At 41.9% G+C, this 18,967-nt stretch overlaps 2 protein-coding genes across 2 annotated transcripts; both read left to right on the top strand.

Annotated features, from left to right (window-relative positions):
* Nucleotides 1-1,308: 1,308 nt before the first annotated feature.
* On the top strand, nt 1,309-9,888 carry LOC123412413 (cold-responsive protein kinase 1-like). Its single transcript, XM_045105353.1, has 11 exons — nt 1,309-1,386; nt 3,603-3,792; nt 4,323-4,584; nt 4,763-4,982; nt 5,075-5,201; nt 7,296-7,508; nt 7,583-8,011; nt 8,622-8,774; nt 9,233-9,256; nt 9,350-9,408; nt 9,525-9,888. Exons 2-11 carry the CDS (start codon nt 3,652-3,654, stop codon nt 9,613-9,615), a joined length of 1,719 nt encoding a protein of 572 aa, XP_044961288.1. The 5' UTR covers nt 1,309-1,386; nt 3,603-3,651; the 3' UTR covers nt 9,616-9,888.
* A 109-nt stretch (nt 9,889-9,997) lies between these two features.
* Nucleotides 9,998-11,775, top strand: LOC123412674 (putative coatomer subunit beta'-3). The gene is made up of 5 exons (XM_045105618.1): nt 9,998-10,300; nt 10,422-10,553; nt 10,653-10,798; nt 10,915-10,986; nt 11,128-11,775. The coding sequence occupies exons 1-5, from the start codon at nt 10,070-10,072 to the stop codon at nt 11,249-11,251; spliced, it is 705 nt and encodes a 234-aa protein (XP_044961553.1). The 5' UTR covers nt 9,998-10,069; the 3' UTR covers nt 11,252-11,775.
* The last annotated feature ends 7,192 nt before the right edge of the window (nt 11,776-18,967 follow it).

Raw genomic sequence — 18,967 nt, forward strand, 5'->3', positions numbered from 1 at the left:
TACTCCAATAACCTATGTGTAAAGTTACCAGTCCTCTCATGCTATGGTTACCCGTTTTATCATGCTATAGCTACCAGACGGCTCATGTTGAAGCTATCAGGATGCTCATGTCATAGTTATGATGCTGCTCATGCCAAAGTTATCAAGGCAAAAATTAACTTTTTTGCTGATATGGTAGGATGAAGAAGGGCAAATACCCTTTTTTATGTATGGTGGACAACAAATAAGGATGGTTGAGTTGGTTATTTGTCTAGTAGCTATTCAATAGACATGCGTTTAATTCCTCCTTCTACCTCTTTATTTCTTTTTCATATTTCTTTTGTGACAAGAAAGGAATGCATCCAAGACCCAAGTGGTTCAGTGTTGGCACATGTCATTTTCGGGAGAAGGGAGAAAATCAGTTGGCATGCATGCGCATGCGCCGGACATAGGATAGCGATCGGGTAGAGGACCAGTCATTTGTATTTGTCCCTGTAATTGGAACGATCACCAGTTAGTACGGTCCAATAAGAAAAGAGTGACTTGCATTGACTCCAAGGATATTGCTGCGACTGTTCTACCTCCACCAAATGCCATGATCTTTGCACTACAAATTAATAAATTTTTAACTGGTGCTGCGATCATCCGTCGTTGATGTCTTCTTCCACCTCCACCCAATACCATGATCTTTGCACTAGGAATAAATAATTTATTAACTGGCACAACGACCAAGTAGAGTCTCTTCGTATTTCAGGTCAAAATTTGATCACAAATTTAACTTGGAAAATATGATTTATATGTAACAAAAAGTAGTGCCATTGGTAACTACTTTCAAATATATGAATCCAACAATATTTGTTTTGGCATATAAATTTGCAGTGAAAATTTGGCCTAAAATACGACGAAGACTAATAAACCCGAACAGAAGAAGTGCATTTTTTTCTTAATCAGGCATAAAAGAAGTCGCCAACTCAATTTGATCTCGATAGGAATATTCCCTTCTTTCCGGTTCACGTGTATCCCGAGATCAATAATTTACCATTGTTATAGAAAGCTAGAATATCCAGTACTGTTATGGAAATCTAGAATGTTGACAAATCTTAGCGCTCAAGTACTAGTTTCTAGAATGCCCAGTGTTACAAAAAGTAACAATTGTGATAAGGATGATGCATCATGCACTGCTAAAAGGACCTTATCTTTCTATAACGGTAAGTCTTTCAGTCCTTTTAATTACATCCAAATTTGGACTTAGTCACACACGTGATATCGCCCACACTTAATGGCTCTTTCTATAAGACTATAACCCCAACTAGCTGCTGGTAGGTGGATCCTGTCTCATCTTGCTGTTCCCCTCTTCTTGGATGTTTCTTTAGTAGCAAGCCCCATCATGGCTGATTGAGCCTCCAGGTTAGTACTCCAACCCTTTACTTGTCAAATATTTTTGGTGTCAACTATTACAGTTTGTATATGTTCTTCTAAATTATATCTTGGCACTTCATATCTGAAAAAAATGAAACACAACTTGTAAGTAGGTTTTTAATTATGAACCAGATATGTATTTGTTTACTAGCATGTACATGTGTTTCTTCTACAGTATAAGGCATGCGAAAGCAACAAGATATTCTCCGAGAAAACACTGCAGTACCTTTATTGTTTCCAATGACAAATTTCATTCGAAAAGGTGCTTAAGTGACAGATATTATATGAAACATCATATTTACATATTTTACTTAGAAAAGTGATTGTTCCGTCCAGTGTTATACCCCCCTCCGTCTGAAAATACTTGTTGAAGAAATGGTTGTAATACTTCTCAGAAAAATGAATAAAAATGAATGTATCTAGAACTAAAATACGTCTAGATACATCCATTTCTCCGACAAGTATTTTCGGGGTGAGGGAGTAGAAAGCTAGAATGACTCCGAGGGTTACCAGCTCCAGAGAAGTTCAGCATAATAAAATGGAGACCAAAAAAAGGGAGCGTGCATACTACCCTATGATCAACACTAAACAGGAGAGCATCTTTTTCAGCTCAACTGACATCAATCAGCCAACATCCTCTTGGTCCACCTGATTTGTAACTTTGTAAGGCATATCAGTTTCTGGATCTTAGAGAGCAACGGCACCCTTACCTCCTCCCATTTGAAGAACATGGCGAGGCATAAACCTTGCAATTAAAACCCGAACTACTAGAAAGCTAACACTCCAAGAAAGATGGAAGAATGTGATTAGTTTCTTATCTCAAAAGTGCAGGATCCTCAAGAGTAAAAATTCTATGACCTTGCACAAAATGTGCACGTTTGTCACAAACTTGCAAGGATGAGAAAACATGTCTTGAACCAGCCAGATTGCCTGAGCGGATTACCAGCCTTAGAGAAGTTCAACATACCAAAAACAAAACAAAATAAAAGAGCATGACTACTACTCTATGATCAACACCAAACAAGGGATCATCTTCTCAACAAACTTCCATCAGCTAACACCGTCTCAGTCCACTTGAGTGGTTCGGCACATATAGCAAGATGTGGATCTTCGAGGGCAACAACACCATGATCGCCTCTCTTTTACCGGCACCATGATTTTCCATTGATGGCTTTGTGAAGAACATGTTAAGGAGAAGCATAAACTTTGTGATTAAAACTCCAAGTCCTATAAAGTTTTTTATTTGAGGGAATGCCATCGTGGTGGTTTTTATTTGATATAAAATCAGGATACATCGGATAAAACGGACGAAGGCGTATTATCACCCACAAGCTGAAAGGATTAACTCCAAGAAAGCACTTCCTCCATCCCATATTTACTGTTGCTCAAATGGATGTATCTAGCACTAAAATATGTCTAAATACATCTGTTTCACAACAGTTAATATGGGACGGATGGAGTAATACTTAAGATGTAAAGGGAAAAAGGAAGACTGCAATTAGTTGTCTTATCTGAAAGTTCAGGCTCCTGAATATTGTATATCTAGGGAATGCTTACATTAGCTGCATTTGGAATTGATTTTCGTGGCCGGCTTAGTGGAACAAGTAAAATTCCCATAACTAACTTGATTCCATAGTGAGCACAACAAAGGTCAGAAACCGCCAATAATAAGTCTTCGGTAGAGAGTTGTTTTATTTTTCTCCTACTATTCACAAATCTTATTTTATTTTATTTGAAGTGCACTAAAACAATTATTTTTTACTTATTCATGAATAGTACAAGGCAACAACTTTTTATTTTATGTGCATGTTTAGGAGTTAGCCCAACTATATAGCTAACTTCATGTTTTTTTAGAATAGCTTTATAGAGGACATTGGGCGTTGCCCTAGGGCTTTCTACAGGATTTTGTGCAGGACCTGCCTCGGCCCTTGATTGCGGGTGCATAAGATTTAACATGATACACAAAAATAATCTTGAATAGATTTCTTAAAATGCATAAGTATGCAAAGCATAAACTCAGGCGCCCACTATTGCACTGCACATTTGTGTTTCCTTATTTCATTGAAAGAAGATTACAGGAAGTAGAATACGGTTGTCGTAAATGTTGGTTGGTGCACGAATTATTTACTGTAGACAATATTGTTCTGAAATTGCCATATGCTGCCTTAAATGACGCTGATATGGAACAAACCTCTTTTTGTTAGTGTTGATACTGCACACTGTCAAACTGATTGCACATCAGATACATCATACATGGATCGTGAGGTCCTGGAGCGCATACTTGATGGAACAGAGAAGCCGACAAATCTATCACTCACACTTTTGAAGGATATCACAGCAAATTTCTCGGACGATCGAGAAATCGGCCACGGTGGATTTGCAACGGTTTATAAGGTAAATTGCTTGTTAACCACAAAATTAGGCATATGATATCTAGAGATCGCACTTGGAAGTGTTATATTGACTTGGGCAGTCCTCAAGTTAGCAAGACTATGTTAATAACCGGTGATGCAGAGGCCGGGGTTTGACCTCCTTTTCTAAAAAATGTTAATAACCGGTGTTGCCAACCAGTAAATACCATTGTATATATTGGTGTTACATTCGTCTGCAAGATGCCACCTGGTTCTAGCAGTATATAGAAGTCAGTCAACTGGGTATACACTTTGTGTCGTATATTATGGAATTCTATTCCTAGGATCGAAACATAGTATCCAACGTTAATTCGGAAAATGGAGCCTCAAACCTTTTTCATAGCATATATGCTCATGTGTGGTGGTGCCAGTGTTCTGTAACATTAGGTGTGCTCTCCAAGAAAAAAGTTTTCCGTCGGGTGCTGCATCCCAAACTTCTTTATTATGTTTCTTGCACAGCATCTTCAAATTCAGCTAAACACGTTTTGGATGCTCACAAGAGAAGTTAAACAGGGAGTTCTTCGTAATGGGAACATTGCTGTAAAGAGGATAAGGAACTGTCATTCAATCAATGAGACATTATTCTATCGAGAAGTTGACACCCTATTGAACATTAAACACAAAAATGTCGTACGCTTTCTTGGCTTCTGTGCTAGCACAGATCAGACAGCCATACAAATTGCAGGATCAAAACAACATATTTATGCTGAAGTAAGAGAAAGACTACTCTGCTTTGAGTATATCAGCAATGGAAGTCTACAAAAGTATGTTACTGGTATGTCATTCTTGCATGCAACAGAGCTCTTATCTTTACTTATTTATCGTTTTTCCGCCATCAAGAATTCATATATATACTACACATGATGTTGATATCATTCATAATGCAATTTAGCGCATGCACAAATCAATGATGGATACTCTTATGGCTCCCTGTTACTTTTTGCATTATGTAGATGAATTAAGAGGACTGGAATGGAATACACGCTATGGAATAATTAGAGGAATCTGTGAAGGTTTGCATCATCTACACACGGAGAAGCACATATATCATATGGATTTGAAACCTGACAATATACTACTAGATAATGATATGGTGCCGAAAATCACAGATTTTGGTTTATCAAGACTTGATGAAAAGTCAAAAACCATGAATAAAGACCGTCTCGGATCACTGTAAGCTATGCATCAAAACAACATAATTTCCCAACATCTTCTCTCACATTTTATGATGTTGTAATACATTGAAATACCGACTTTTTTGACAGAGGATATTGTGCTCCAGAGTACATATCAGAAGGAAATATGTCATTCAAATCAGACATGTACAGTTTGGGCAAAATAATCATCGAGCTAGTGACGGGAGGAAAGGCGATCCTCAATAATAGCAATACTGTAAGAGGGTTCTATCTTGACATGCAGACAATCTTGTTTTCTAGAAATATCCTAATTTTCTACCTTGCATATTGGTTACCATTTTCTGAATAGTCCTACTTAATTTGCACATTACGGCATTGGATGGATTATCTAGTATAAAAATATGTTTAGAATGAAAATATAAGCAACGAGATGGTCTTACTCGAAAACAAGCACACCACCGAAAAGTTAGAGTTATAGCAACCGGCCATATTGAGTTCCATATCACTTGTACCATCATTTTAAATTGGTTCCAACACATGGTACCTTCATATGATGGCTAGAAACATTTATATTTAAGCCATGTGGCACCGGTATGTATCAATGCATGATTTGGGTCAGTCATTTCTACATAGTCAAGTCAAAATTGAGGAACTAGGGGCGACATAAGGTCCCGCCTGTGGTGCATTAATGAGAATGATGATATGAGAGGAAAATTTAACTAGGTTTAAGCCGCCGAGGTGGGTAAAAGTTCGACGTCTTGCCGTCAAAAATTTGTATATTTTGGGGATGATTGCAAGGATGTAAGTGGACGGATGGCTTAAACATGACCTCTTGTATGACCTTCGGGTTTCTTTTTTGAATTGGTGTCTGAAAGATGTTCCATAGCTTCAATTGTGGTTATCCTCTTGCATGACCTTCGGGTTTCTTTTATGAATTGGTGTCTTTTCTTAAAATTTGGATCAAACACACTTGCCACCAGATGTTGGTAGTGCTGGTGCGGCGCACACACACGTTTTAGAAGCCACCATCATCATCGGCCCACTGACCCATCTTCAGAAGAGAGATCCGTATCATCCTTGCCAATCTGAACATTCTTCTACGCTACCACGACGCCCAAACGGCGCCACCGCCCTGCGCTCATTCGTTCAGACGCGAAGATTCTGGAAGAACTATCGTGCGTAGCACCCGATAATCAGGCATGACTTAGCGTAGCACCTGTCGGCGAGGCATGACTTGAAAACTCCACCAAAACTCCGTGCAAGACGAAGCCGCTCTACCTCCTGCCTCTGTCATCCAGCACCGCTCCACAAACGATGCTCCCAAGAGAGAAATGGCACCACGGTACCGCGATCGTCCGATCTGGAAGACCAGATCCTAGGGTTTCCCCCGAAGCTGTGCCACCACTAGCAACCGTCAAAGACCCACACAGTGCCCGCCACGACTCAGCCCTCAAGGCGGCGCCTTTAGGAAGATCACGGCATCAAGGACATCGCCGCCGCCCACCGGAGTTAGTGTTTTCACCCGAGAGCCAGGGAGGTGGGAAGTGGAGGAGCAGACATAGACCGACGTCGCCAAGAAGAAAAGTGACATCCTTGAGCATCATCGGCGGCGTGGCCGGCCCGGGCCGACCAAGGGGTTCCCCAATCTGGATCTTCCTCCACCAGCTTCATCCACGACCACACCGGCACCACCAGGAACCCGCAGGAGAGAAGCACACCAATGAAGGACAAAGAACAACGACCGGATCAGGCACCGCCGGCCGCCAGAGCAGCGGCCCCTGGCCACCTGCAGCCACCCGACCACATCATACCAAGCCGCCACGAGCCAGCACGCCGGAGCCACCGCCACGCCGGAACGGAGCAGAAGCAACCAACCCACGCCGCCCACGGCCCTCGCCATGAGGGGCGCCCGCAGGACAGATCTGGCCACGGCCCCCGCCACCACCAGCCACCCCGCATGCGCCTCCATCCGGCCCTCCACCCGAAGCCCGGCCAGTATGCGCCCACCAGCACCAAATACGGTTATTCATATTTATCTCCATGATTCTTTATGCTCAAGCCTTTTTCATCTCTCTTGAAGCAAAAAAGAGTATCAAGCCTTTTTCATCTCTCTTGAAGCAAAAAAGAACACATGGGATGCTCGATTTGGGAAAAGACATTAGGAGCTTATGTGCTTGATGATAGTCTTTTTGCATCGATCCTAGGCATCCAACACCTGCATTTAACTATGCGTAGAGGGGAAAGATACAAGGGTTTTGTGGTACGAGTCATCATGTCCCATCAGTTTTGAGGTTATTTTATTAAAACACTTTGATTTATTTTATTTATGCCATATTTTGTGGTATGACAGGTACTGAGGAGATGGAGGCACAGATGGAAAAAATCAGGAAAGGAAACACCACTGGTTTACCAACAAGTAGCAAGATGCATCGAAATTGGGTTACTCTGCCAAGAACGTGAACCATCCAAGCGACCCTTTATATGGGATGTAATAAATGACATCAGACACATGGAGGTTGTAAATGGGGAAATCAACAATGCCAATGATTATACATTTGGGAAGGTAAACTATTGAATGTCCCTGGCCATGTATCTTTATCGTACTGAATACATATATGTCCTGCACTTTTCTTGTAGATAAGCTCTTGCCTGGAGGAGGATGATATGCTTGGAATTGAGCCACTCAAACTACATTTTCCTTTTGCCCTTAACAAACAAATGTCCTGCGAGATTCAACTAACCAATGAGACGGACTCTTACATTGCCTTCAATGTCCAAAATATGAGCCCCAAGTCATACAACACACAGCCGCAGAAAGACATTATGCCACCGCGATCCAAGTGTAACATTGAAATAACACTGCAGGCGCAAGGGAATGCGCCGACAGATATGCAGCGTACCAATGAATTTGTTGTGTGGAGCACCAAAGTGAATGATGGTATTGCATTTGAGGACATAACTAAAAACATGTTCATCAAAGAGGCAATCAATGTGGTTGATGAGGTTAATTTGGATGTGGTTTTCGATGTAAGTGAGCAACAAGAAGCAAGTGATAAAATAAGTGAGGTGAGTTGGCTAAGAATACTAACTTGCAAAGCTTATCTCCAATTGTAGTTAGAGAGCCGAATTAATAAACATCTCCATCAAATTGATTCTTTAATTATTTTAATATCACAATGTATATAACCAGTAGTCCTATTATATGTAGATTAGATTAGCTTACACTTCTTTCCCTTTTTCATGAAGTATTAAATCAATAAGAAGAAATTTAACTCTTGCTCACAAATCACAAGTCAGAATTTTGTTTGTTGACATTTCTCATCAGTTGTGTGTGTGCATCAACACGTGATACATCCATTGGGATTGCTAAACTAAGAACGAAACCTTTTTTGCAACGCTTTGTCTAGTTAATTATCATCTAGTACAAATGAAACCTCTGTGTAATGAATACTAGTGCAAGTAAGATCAAACAACGTCAGAAAAATAATGAAAAGAAATGCCAGAAAGGGAAACTACAACTTTCGGGGTTCGATATTTCAAATACCTATTTTTGTTCAGTGGGGATATGTGAATTATTGGTTACCAGGGGTGTAAGCCCCCTTGCATACTGCACACAGCCGCATGAAGGCATTATCACGCCACCATCCAAGTGTAATGTTGGATATTGCAACCGCAGGGCAGAGATCGTGCCAATGAATCTACCGTGTGGAGCACCAAAGTGATGATTGATGGCCTTGCAGTTGAGGATATAACTACAAACATGTTCATTAAAGAGGAAGACACCATGGTTGATGATGTGCATTTGGATGTGGTTTTTGATGCTAATGAGGTGGGTCATCCTAAGAATATTAACTTACACGACTTTGTCTATTTAATTAGTGGTCAGCGCAAATGATATTTGATTGTTATTAAAACGCCAAATTAATAAACTTCTAGATCATATTCTTTTTTAGTCATCTTGATACGTCAATATAATCACAGTAGTCCCCTTATATTTGTAGGGTCAGACTATTCATCACCCAAGTGAACAATAACTTTTTAACTGTTGTAAAAAAAAGTGTGTCGGTAGTCAAACGAGAATGTAAGAAAATATATATCGATCATAAAAAAAAATACTTTTTACTATATACGTAAAACTACAAACAAAAAGCATAGTATACAATATACACAAAAAAAATACAATTTTGTGGTCTTGTGACTTATATTTTGAATTTCTTGTACCGATGCTTTAGTGAATTGTACTGATGCTTCCTTTTGTTTTTCTTCTTTGATGCACTAACGACGCAGCATACAATGCCACCTCTAATACAGGTATTGGTTTTGGGGTTTTCAATTTCCTCTCTTCCTAGATCCTCCATCTTGGTGGAGGTTTCTCAAATGTTCACATGAATTTTGCTTGGTCAGATCATAGATGATAAAGCTGGGAAAATCTATTGCATAGATGCAAATCAGAAAGAGCCGTTGTAAGTGCGTAGAATAATATGGTTATTTGAATATTTATTTAAACCTCTTTTCAAGTGAATGCACTAGATGCGATTATCCTGCATTTAATACCTTCTCATGATCATATATCGTACAGGATTATAGTGGGTACCTCACTTGGGAATGTTCAGACATGGAACTATGACACGCAGGCAAGTTACTATATTGCTTCGGTAGTTACTATTTAAGACAAAGAAACAAATTTATTACCTCGTGCCCTCTACATTAAATGCTCACAGCCCAAGCATTTTATTCATAAGAACATTTTATTCATAAGAACGTTACTGTTTGGTGATGGTAGATGGCAAATGTTTTTACCCACTGTTTTCTCGTGGCAGTATTTCAGAAGTTATTCAGTGTGTATTTATGCCATATTTGCTTACATTGGACAATTTGGACTAACAAGTTACTCAGTTATGTTTACTGGCAGAAAGTGATCGGTTTGACTAAGGTCTCCGCAGAACCTGGCAAGCTCTCTGACTTCCTTGTTGACATAACTTTGTTCCACCATATGTACACTGATATGCTAATAAGATGATCGTTCTCACTGCAGTTACGGATGTTAAGTTCATTGCACGAAGGGGGTGGTTTGTGGCAGTGTCATCTGACTGTGTCGTCCATGTGTACAACTACGAACAGGAAATGCTTATGATCACGAGTTTTAGAGCTAAGAACCGTGCAGACGTTTGGTGTAAATTAGCCGTTCATCCAACCCAGCTGTATGTGCTGTCAGGATGTGCTACGGAGATAAAGCTTTGGGACTTGCATTGCATACAGACATTTGAAGAACACTCGGCTGCCATCATGGCCCTAAAATTTAACCCGGAGGACACCAACAGTTTTGCAAGTGCTTCGCATGATAATACAATAAAGGTTTTTCTTCCTCTCTCTTATTTCTTTGCTAAGCAAAGCAATCTTTGATTCAATGATGAAGGTGGAGTACGTTTCATTTTCTACTATACCTTGGCTCGAAGTTCTTATGGTTGGTGTTCAGGTTTGGAGTCTTGATTCTCCCAAATCCAAGTTTACTCTGTTTGGGCATTCGCATGTTGTGAATTTCCTGGATTTTTTCACGCGTGGTGGTCGGCAGTATTTGATCAGTGGCTCTTGGGATGCGACTGCCAAGGTCGCCTATTATATATGTTGGAAAGTACATTAATACAATATATCCATCTAGCATTTCTTTTATATCTGTGCCTTGTTACTTTTTTCCTTTTCAAATCAGATATGGGATATGGAGAAGGAGGAGTGCATTCATACACTCGAACACGAGTCTGCGGTTTTTCAGGTCGTTTCCCATCCCAATCTTCCGGTTCTAATTACAGGTACAAAAGATGGTGATGTTCACGCGTGGAGCTCATATGATTTCAGGTAACCACTAGAGCATGTCCTTATGAAACACACACACACACACACACAGACACACCATTTGAGAACATCATACATCTATACATGACATTGCACACACACACACATATATTCCCCAGGCTCAAGAGAATACACAACTTTCGTGACGGTGGATGGGTTGTGGGTCTCGCATGTTTGGTGGGGTCAGGAAGGTAATCAATATTTGCAGTTCTTATTAAAAAGTTTACTGCCCCTTGGTAGCATGCTTAGTTATATGAATGTTGTGGTCATTTACATCCTTTTCCTTTCCTATGATTCTAGATCAGTAAAGCATGTGTTCTTTTATATATCAGGCTTGTAGTTGCACACAAAACTGGAGTGTCGTTGATGGCAATTCGTGAAGAAGAAGAACAAGATGGTAGCACAGGCAACAATGAGAATTCCATATCAGCGACAAATTTGGAAATCCAAAGCTAGTACTACTTTGGTGTAGCTCATTATTTAATGTGCTAGATATGGCACCTCTACGTAGTTGACCATCGTGTATGCTAACACCAGCATCAAGAATTCATAGATCTGGAATTTGAACGGTTGACTTTTGGAGATGAACAGCATCACTCGAAGCTCAACAACCAGCCAACTCTCTCACAGAGGTGAGGTCATATACAGAGCAACTGCTTCGATCCGTATGTGATCGTTACTCACTCCTGCGGAAGCCAGAGAGCCTTTAATTAGTTACTGGATCTATCCGATGAAAGATGGTAGTTCGGGACAACTACAATCGGGTTGGATGGCGGTCCAATAACATGATAGGTGGTTAGTCATCTAGTCCTATTTTCGTCGGTTGTAGTATTTTTATGTACTTTTGGATGATTCTGCAGCTCTCTCTAAAATGGCTTTCAACCGTGGACTATTTTGTTGCTTTCATTAATAAAGGGGCTGCATGCATCGTTTTAATGCGGAGGCCGGGGATATTTCTCTTTTTCTAAAAAATCTAGATTGTGTGCAGAAGATGATGATTTCGCGAAGATTGGTTGTTATTATTGCTCGAGAGTGAAGGCACGTATACATTTGCTTGAAATGGTCTGAGTGATAACTCATGAATGGGGCGATGCACTTTAAAGATACAATTTCATGGTCGCTTGGTGGCACACGAATTGTATTCATTGCCTTCAATTAGAGCATAGTAACTTATATGGTAGGTAACATGACATGTTTGAAGGGGATGAATGATTTGTACGGTGTGCTTGTAAATCATAATATTGTTGGCTTCTCTCTGGACAGTTGTTACCTGTTCGTTGAAAAGAACAGCTGCTTTTGCACAATAGTTGGGCTGCTTTTCACCCACCAAGCCCAATGTCTCAGCCAACACAACTTCGCAGGTGCTTCTCTCGACGCTGCCAGGGAGGCAATGCGACCTCACTCCAGTGCTCTGTGTTGGGAAATAGACGACTCAAGGAGGTAGTTGTTAGGCAGGGTCGGACCCAAGATCAAATTTTAGAGGGGGCAAAGATCTGTCAAATAAGGAATTTTTTCTTTGCTAAGTGGGGGCAAATCAGAATTTAGCTTGGCATATTAAAAGGGCGATGAAAATTTAGTGCGGGCAGCTGCCCCATAGGTTCTACATTGGAATCACCCCTGTTGTTAGGAATTAGCGCACGGTGATCTAAACCAATGCACAATGGAAATAAAGCAACTTCATCATCACATCTCCGCAACTAACTCGAATTTGGTGCACAGCCATGAAAGCAAAATTTACATGGAAATAAAGCAACTTCATCATCACAACTACGCAACTAACATGAATTTGGTGCACATCATCACATCTATTAAAAGGGCGAAATTTAAGTTTCTTCAGTAAGTTTCTCCAACGACGCTGCACCTCAAACATCCATCCCAGGTTGTTTGATGTCAAGCAAAAATACACATAACAATAGTTGAAAATCAACAGAGGCGAACACATGCAGTTTTACATGGAAAACCCTCAAGTTGAGGGGAAAATCAAGGGCCAAAGACACCAAAATCTCTCTTGAAGTATTTTCGGTTAGATCTAAGTATGTGGATTTGATAGACACAGGTCCAATCCCTAAGTCGCTTCATATACGGAAAATTAAGGTCCTTTTACAAAATAAAGGTCTTTATGTGGTTTGTGCCCAAGGAAGTGATCTTGACCAAGGATAACTTGGCAAAGCGTGGATGGAAGGATAGTAAACGGTGTTGTTTCTGTTGGAAATATGCCCTAGAGGCAATAATAAAATAGTTATTATTATATTTCATTGTTCAAGATAATCGTTTATTATCCATGCTAGAATTGTATTGACTAGAAACTCAAATACATGTTTGGATACATAGACAACACAATGTCCCTAGTAAGCCTCTAATGGACTAGCTCGTTGATCAAAGATGGTCAAGGTTTCCTGGCCATAGACAAGAGTTGTCATTTGATAACGGGATCACATCGTTAGGAGAATGATGTGATGGACAAGACCCAAACTATGAACGTAGCATGTGATCGTGTCAATTTATTGCTATTGTTTTTCTGCATGTCAAATATCTGTTTCTATGACCATGAGATCATGTAACTCACTGACACCGGAAGAGTACCTTGTGTGTATCAAACGTCGCAACGTAACTGGGTGACTATAAAGGTGCTCTACAGGTATCTCCGAGAGTGGCTGTTGAGTTGGCATGTATCAAGATTGAGATTTGTCACTCCGTGTGACGGAGAAGTATCTGAGGGCCCACTCGGTAGATACAACATCACAACAAGCTTGCAAGCAATGTGACTAAAGAGTTAGTCACGGGATCTTGTATTACAGAATGAGTAAAGAGACTTGCCGGTTACGAGATTGAACTAGGTGTGCAGATACCGACGATCCAATCTCGGGCAAGTAACATACCGATTGATAAAGGAAACAACATACGGGATTAACTGAATCCTTGACATAAAGGTTCAACCGATAAAGATCTTTCGTAGAATATGTAGGAGCCAATATGGGCATCCAGGTCCCACTATTGGTTATTGACCGGAGAGTGTCTCGGTCATGTCTGCAGAGCTCTCGAACCCGCAGGGTCTGCACACTTACGGTTCAGTGATGTCTCGATATAGTTGAGTTATGTATGTTGGTGACCGAGGGTTGTTATGAGTCCCGGATGAGATCTCGGACGTCACGACGAGTTCCGGAATGGTCCGGAAATGAAGATTGATATATAGAAAAGAGGTAAACGGGTTCCGGAAAGGTTTCGGGCGTTACTGGTAAAGTACGTACCAGAAGTGATGAATGGGTTCCGGCGGTTCACCGGGGGGGGGGGGGGGGCACCCACCTCGGGAAGGACTATGCGCCTGAACTGAGGACGTGGGAAGGAGTCCGAATAGGAGGAGGGATCCTCCTAGCGCCTCCACCAAACCCAATTGGAGGAGGACTCCTCCTCTTGGGCAGCCGCCGGTCAACCCTAGGGATTTTGCCTAGGGCGCCACCCAGGTATGGATTAAGGGGGGCACGAGGGGGCGAGACCCCCCCCCCCCCCCCACACAATCGCGTCGTACCACATATATCGATCAGATATGACTGTGTCTTCTTACGTTCGTACTGGGCTGCATGATGCTTCCCCCCCCCCAACCAGGTAGGCCTTTGTATAACCCATGTAGATGTAGTACACGTAGTCCATAATCATTAATCATTAGTGCAGGCCGACGGACACAGCTCATGCCGGTGTCATTATCTTGTACTCAGCCGGTCAGCCCATCCTACAGCGTAATCAGGCCGTGAGTGTAATAATTGGATCGGGATTGAAAATTTACGGGGAATTTTTCTGGAATTTATGAAAAATACTGGTGCAAAAATCAGCGAAGGAAGTGGAGCCGTGAGACCACAAGCCCACCAGCCGTGGGCCCCCCTGGTCGCGCCTGGCAGGCTTGTGGGCCCCCACAAAGCTCCACCGCCTCTCAATCCAGCTCTATTTAGTCTGTTTCGTCCGGAAAAATATCAAGGAGAAGAGTTCATCGCGTTTTACGATACGGAGGCGCCGCCACCTCCTGTTCTTCATCTCGAGGGCAGATCTGGAGTCCGTTCTGTGCTCCGGAGAGGGGACATCATCGCCATCGTCATCACCAACCTTCCTTCATCGCCAATTACATGATGCTCTTCACCGTTCGTGAGTAATCTCATCGTAGGCTTGCTGGACGGTGATGGGTTGGATGAGAACGATCATGTAATCGAGTTAGTTTTGACGGGGATTGATCCCTAGTATCCACTATGTTCTGAGATTGATGTTGCTACTACTTTGCCATGCTTAATGCTTGTCACTAGGGCCCGAGTGCCATGATTTCAGATCTGAACCTATTATGTTGTCGCCAATATATGTGTGTTTTAGATCCTATCTTGCAAGTTGTAGTCACCTACTATGTGTTATGACCCGGCAACCCCGGAGTAACAATAGTGGAACCACTCCCGGAGATGACCATAGTATGAGGAGTTCATGTATTCACCAAGTGTTAATGCGTTGGTCCGGTTCTTTATTAAAAGGAGAACCTTAATATCCCGTAGTTTCCATTAGGACCCCGCTGCCATGGGAGGGATGGACAATAGATGTCATGCAAGTTCTTTTTTCCGTAAGCACGTATGACTACATACGGAATACATGCCTACATTAGATTGACGAACGGGAGCTAGTTACATATCTCTCCGTGTTATAACTGTTACATGATGAATAGCATCCGGCATAATCATCCATCACCGATCCAATGCCTACGAGCTTTTTCCTACTGGTCCTTGCTATGTCACTTTGTCGTTACTGCTGTCACTGCTGCTGTTGTTACTCTGTTGGTACTGTTGTTACTTTGCTGCTACTGTTTACTGTTGCTACTGCTGCTACTGTTTACTGTTGCTACTGCTGCTATCATACTACTTTGCTACTGATACTTTGCTGCAGACACTAAATCTTTCAGGTGAGGTTGAATTGACAACTCAATTGCTAATACTTGAGAATATTCTTTCGCTTCCCCTTAAGTCGAATCAATAAATTTGGGTTGAATACTCTACCCTCGAAAACTGTTGCGATCCCCTATACTTGTGGGTTATCAAGACTATTTTCTGGCGCCGTTGCCGGGGAAGCACAACTATATTCTCCGAATCACTTGGGATTTACGTCTGCTGGTCACTATGAGGAATCCGATAGATCCAAGAACTAAAGTCTTGCCCTCAACTACGAGGACAGGTAAGGAACTGCCATCTAGCTCTGCACTTGATTCACCTTCAGTTATGAGTAAGTTTGCGACACCATCTCCTGCTAGAAATCTTGATATGCCGCCTGTGCTTGATGATGCTACTTCTGTTGTCCATGATGCTTATGATGATGCTATGCTTGATACTGCTTTGCCTGATGATGCTATGCTTGATACTACTTTGCCACTAGGTGCATTCCTTGATGCACAAATTGCTAGAGTTGCTGCTAGATGTGATGATACTTCTGAAACTGCTGATACTATTGAAGTAGAACCTGCTATTTTGCCTGCTAGAACTAGCTCTCCTAGAAATGAATTGTGTGATATGCCTGAGCGTTATGTTATGGAGGGAGAGATAGCTGAGGACTGATACGTCTCAAACGTATCTATAATTTTTGATGGTTTCATGCTGTTATCTTGTCATCTTTGGATGTTTTATCTACCTTTTATATCTTTTTTGGGACTAACTTATTAATTCAATGCCAAGTGCCAGTTCCTGTTTTTTCTGTGTTTTTGGCTCTTTTCAGATCTGATTTTAGAACGGAGTCCAAACGGAATAAAATCCCCGAAATAATTTTTTCCCGAACGGAAGAAGATCAGGGGGCTTGTGGGCCAAGCCAGGAGAGCTACAGGGAGCCCACAAGCCCTGTAGCCGCCACTAGGGGCGGCGGCTAGCAGGCTTGTGGCCTCCCTGGCGCCCCCTTGACCTAGCTCCTTCGCCTATATATATATATATTTCCTAAAATACAGAAAAAACCAGAGAATCCACGAAAACACTTTTCCGCCGCCGCAAGCTTCCGTTTCCGCGAGATCTCATCTGGAGACCCTTCCCGGTGCCCTGCCGGAGGGTACTTTGGAGTTGGAGGGCTTCTACATCAACATCATCGCCCCTCAAATGACTCGTGAGTAGTTCACTTCAGACCTACGGGTCCGTAGTTAGTAGCTAGATGGCTTCTTCTCTCTCTTGGATCTTCAATACAAAGTTCTCCATGATCTTCATGGAGATCTATCCGATGTAATCCTCTTTGGCGGTGTGTTTGTCGAGATCCGATGAATTGTGGATTTGTGATCAGATTATCTATGCTATATATTTGAGTCTTTGCTGATTTCTTATATGCATGATTTAATATCCTTGTAAGTCTCTCCGAGTCTTGGGTTTTGTTTGGCCAACTAGATCTATGATTCTTGCAATGGGAGAAGTGCTTGGTTTTGGGTTCTTACCGTGTGGTGACCTTTCCCAGTGACAGTAGGGGCAGCAAGGCACACATCGTGTAGTTGCCATCAAGGGTAACAAGGTGGGCTTTGTCGTAGATATGAGATTGTCCATCTACATCATGTCATCTTGCTTAAGGCGTTACTCTGTTCTTTTGGACTTAATACACTAGATGCATGTTGGATAGCGGACGACGTGTGGAGTAATAGTAGTAGATGTAGAAAGTATCGGTCTACTTGTTTTGGACGTGATGCCTATAGATATAATCATTGCCATAGATGACGTCACGACTTTGCGCGGTTCTATCAATTGCTCGACAATAATTTGTTCACCCACCGTCTACTTGCTTTCATGAGAGAAGCCACCAGTAAACACTACGGCCCCCGAGTCTATTCACACCTATCGTTTCCACTTTCGCTTTTACTTTGCTTTGTTACTTTGTTGCTTTCAGTTCTCACTTGGCGACCAATCTATAAGGGATCGACAACCCCTTCATAGCGTTGGGAGCAAGCTTTTTGTGTTTTTGCAGGCACTTGAGATACTCCTTCACTGGATCGATACCTTGGCTCTCAAACTGAGGGAAATACTTACCACCGCTGCGCTACATCACCCTTTCCGCTTCGAGGGAACACCAACGCAAGGCTCCAAGGCCAAGGGGGAAATCCTTTGCATATTTGCCTAGGAAGTCCCTTAAGGCGTAGCCATAGCAGAAGGATTCCTGGTGCCGTTGCTGAGGAGTACCAAGACAAGAACAGTCTCCCGTCAGCACGTTTCTGGCGCCGTTGGAAGGTCTTTTGTTGCAGTAGCAAGGACTTTCTTGCGTGTAAGGATAGCTATGATGTTGAAAAATTACTGCTCAAGTGGAAAGAAAAATCTCTGAACGCTAGGATGAAATACGACCCGAAGTTTGCAACTTCGCCTATCTTTGTGACCGATAAGGATTATGAATTCTCTGTCGACCCTGAGTTAATCACTCTCGTCGAATCAGATCCTTTTCACGGTTATGAGTCTGAAACGGTTGTAGCCCATCTTACCAAACTGCACGATATAGCCACCCTATTCACTAGTGAGGAAAAGATCCGCCACTACTATATCCTCAAGTTGTTTCCTTTCTCGCTAAAGGATGATGCTAAGACTTGGTTCACTTCTCTTGCTCCTGGTTGTGTGCGTAGCCCCCAGGATATGGTCTACTACTTCTCTGAAAAATATTTCCCGACCCATTAGAAGCAAGCTGCCTTGCAGGAAATATACAACTTTGCTCAAGTTGAAGAACAGAGTCTCCCACAAGCTTGGGGAGGCTCGTCCAGCTACTGAATGCTTTGCGTGATCACCCTCTTGAGAAGAATGAAATACTTGATATCTTCTATAATGGACTTACCGATGCTTCCAAAGACCACCTAGATAGTTGTGCTGGTTGTGTTTTTAGGGAACGGACTATAGAACAAGCTGAGATCCTATTGAATAATATCTTGTGCAATGAGAATGCTTGGACTATTCCCGAACTACCTCCTAAGCCAACTTTGAAGAAAAGAGGTATTCTATTCCTCAGTCCTGAAGATATGCAAGAAGCTAAGAAATCTATGCGAGAGAAAGGCATTAAACCTGAAGATGTCAAAAATCTACCACCTATCGAAGAGATCCATGGTCTTGATAACCCGATACGGGTAGTAGAAGTAAAGTCTCTGCGTAGGTTTGATGAGAGTGATATTCCTTTTGATAAACCTGCTAGCTTATGCCTCGATGAATTTGATAACTT

This window comes from Hordeum vulgare, chromosome 7H, assembly GCF_904849725.1.
Source record: "Hordeum vulgare subsp. vulgare chromosome 7H, MorexV3_pseudomolecules_assembly, whole genome shotgun sequence".
NCBI lineage: Eukaryota > Viridiplantae > Streptophyta > Magnoliopsida > Poales > Poaceae > Hordeum > Hordeum vulgare.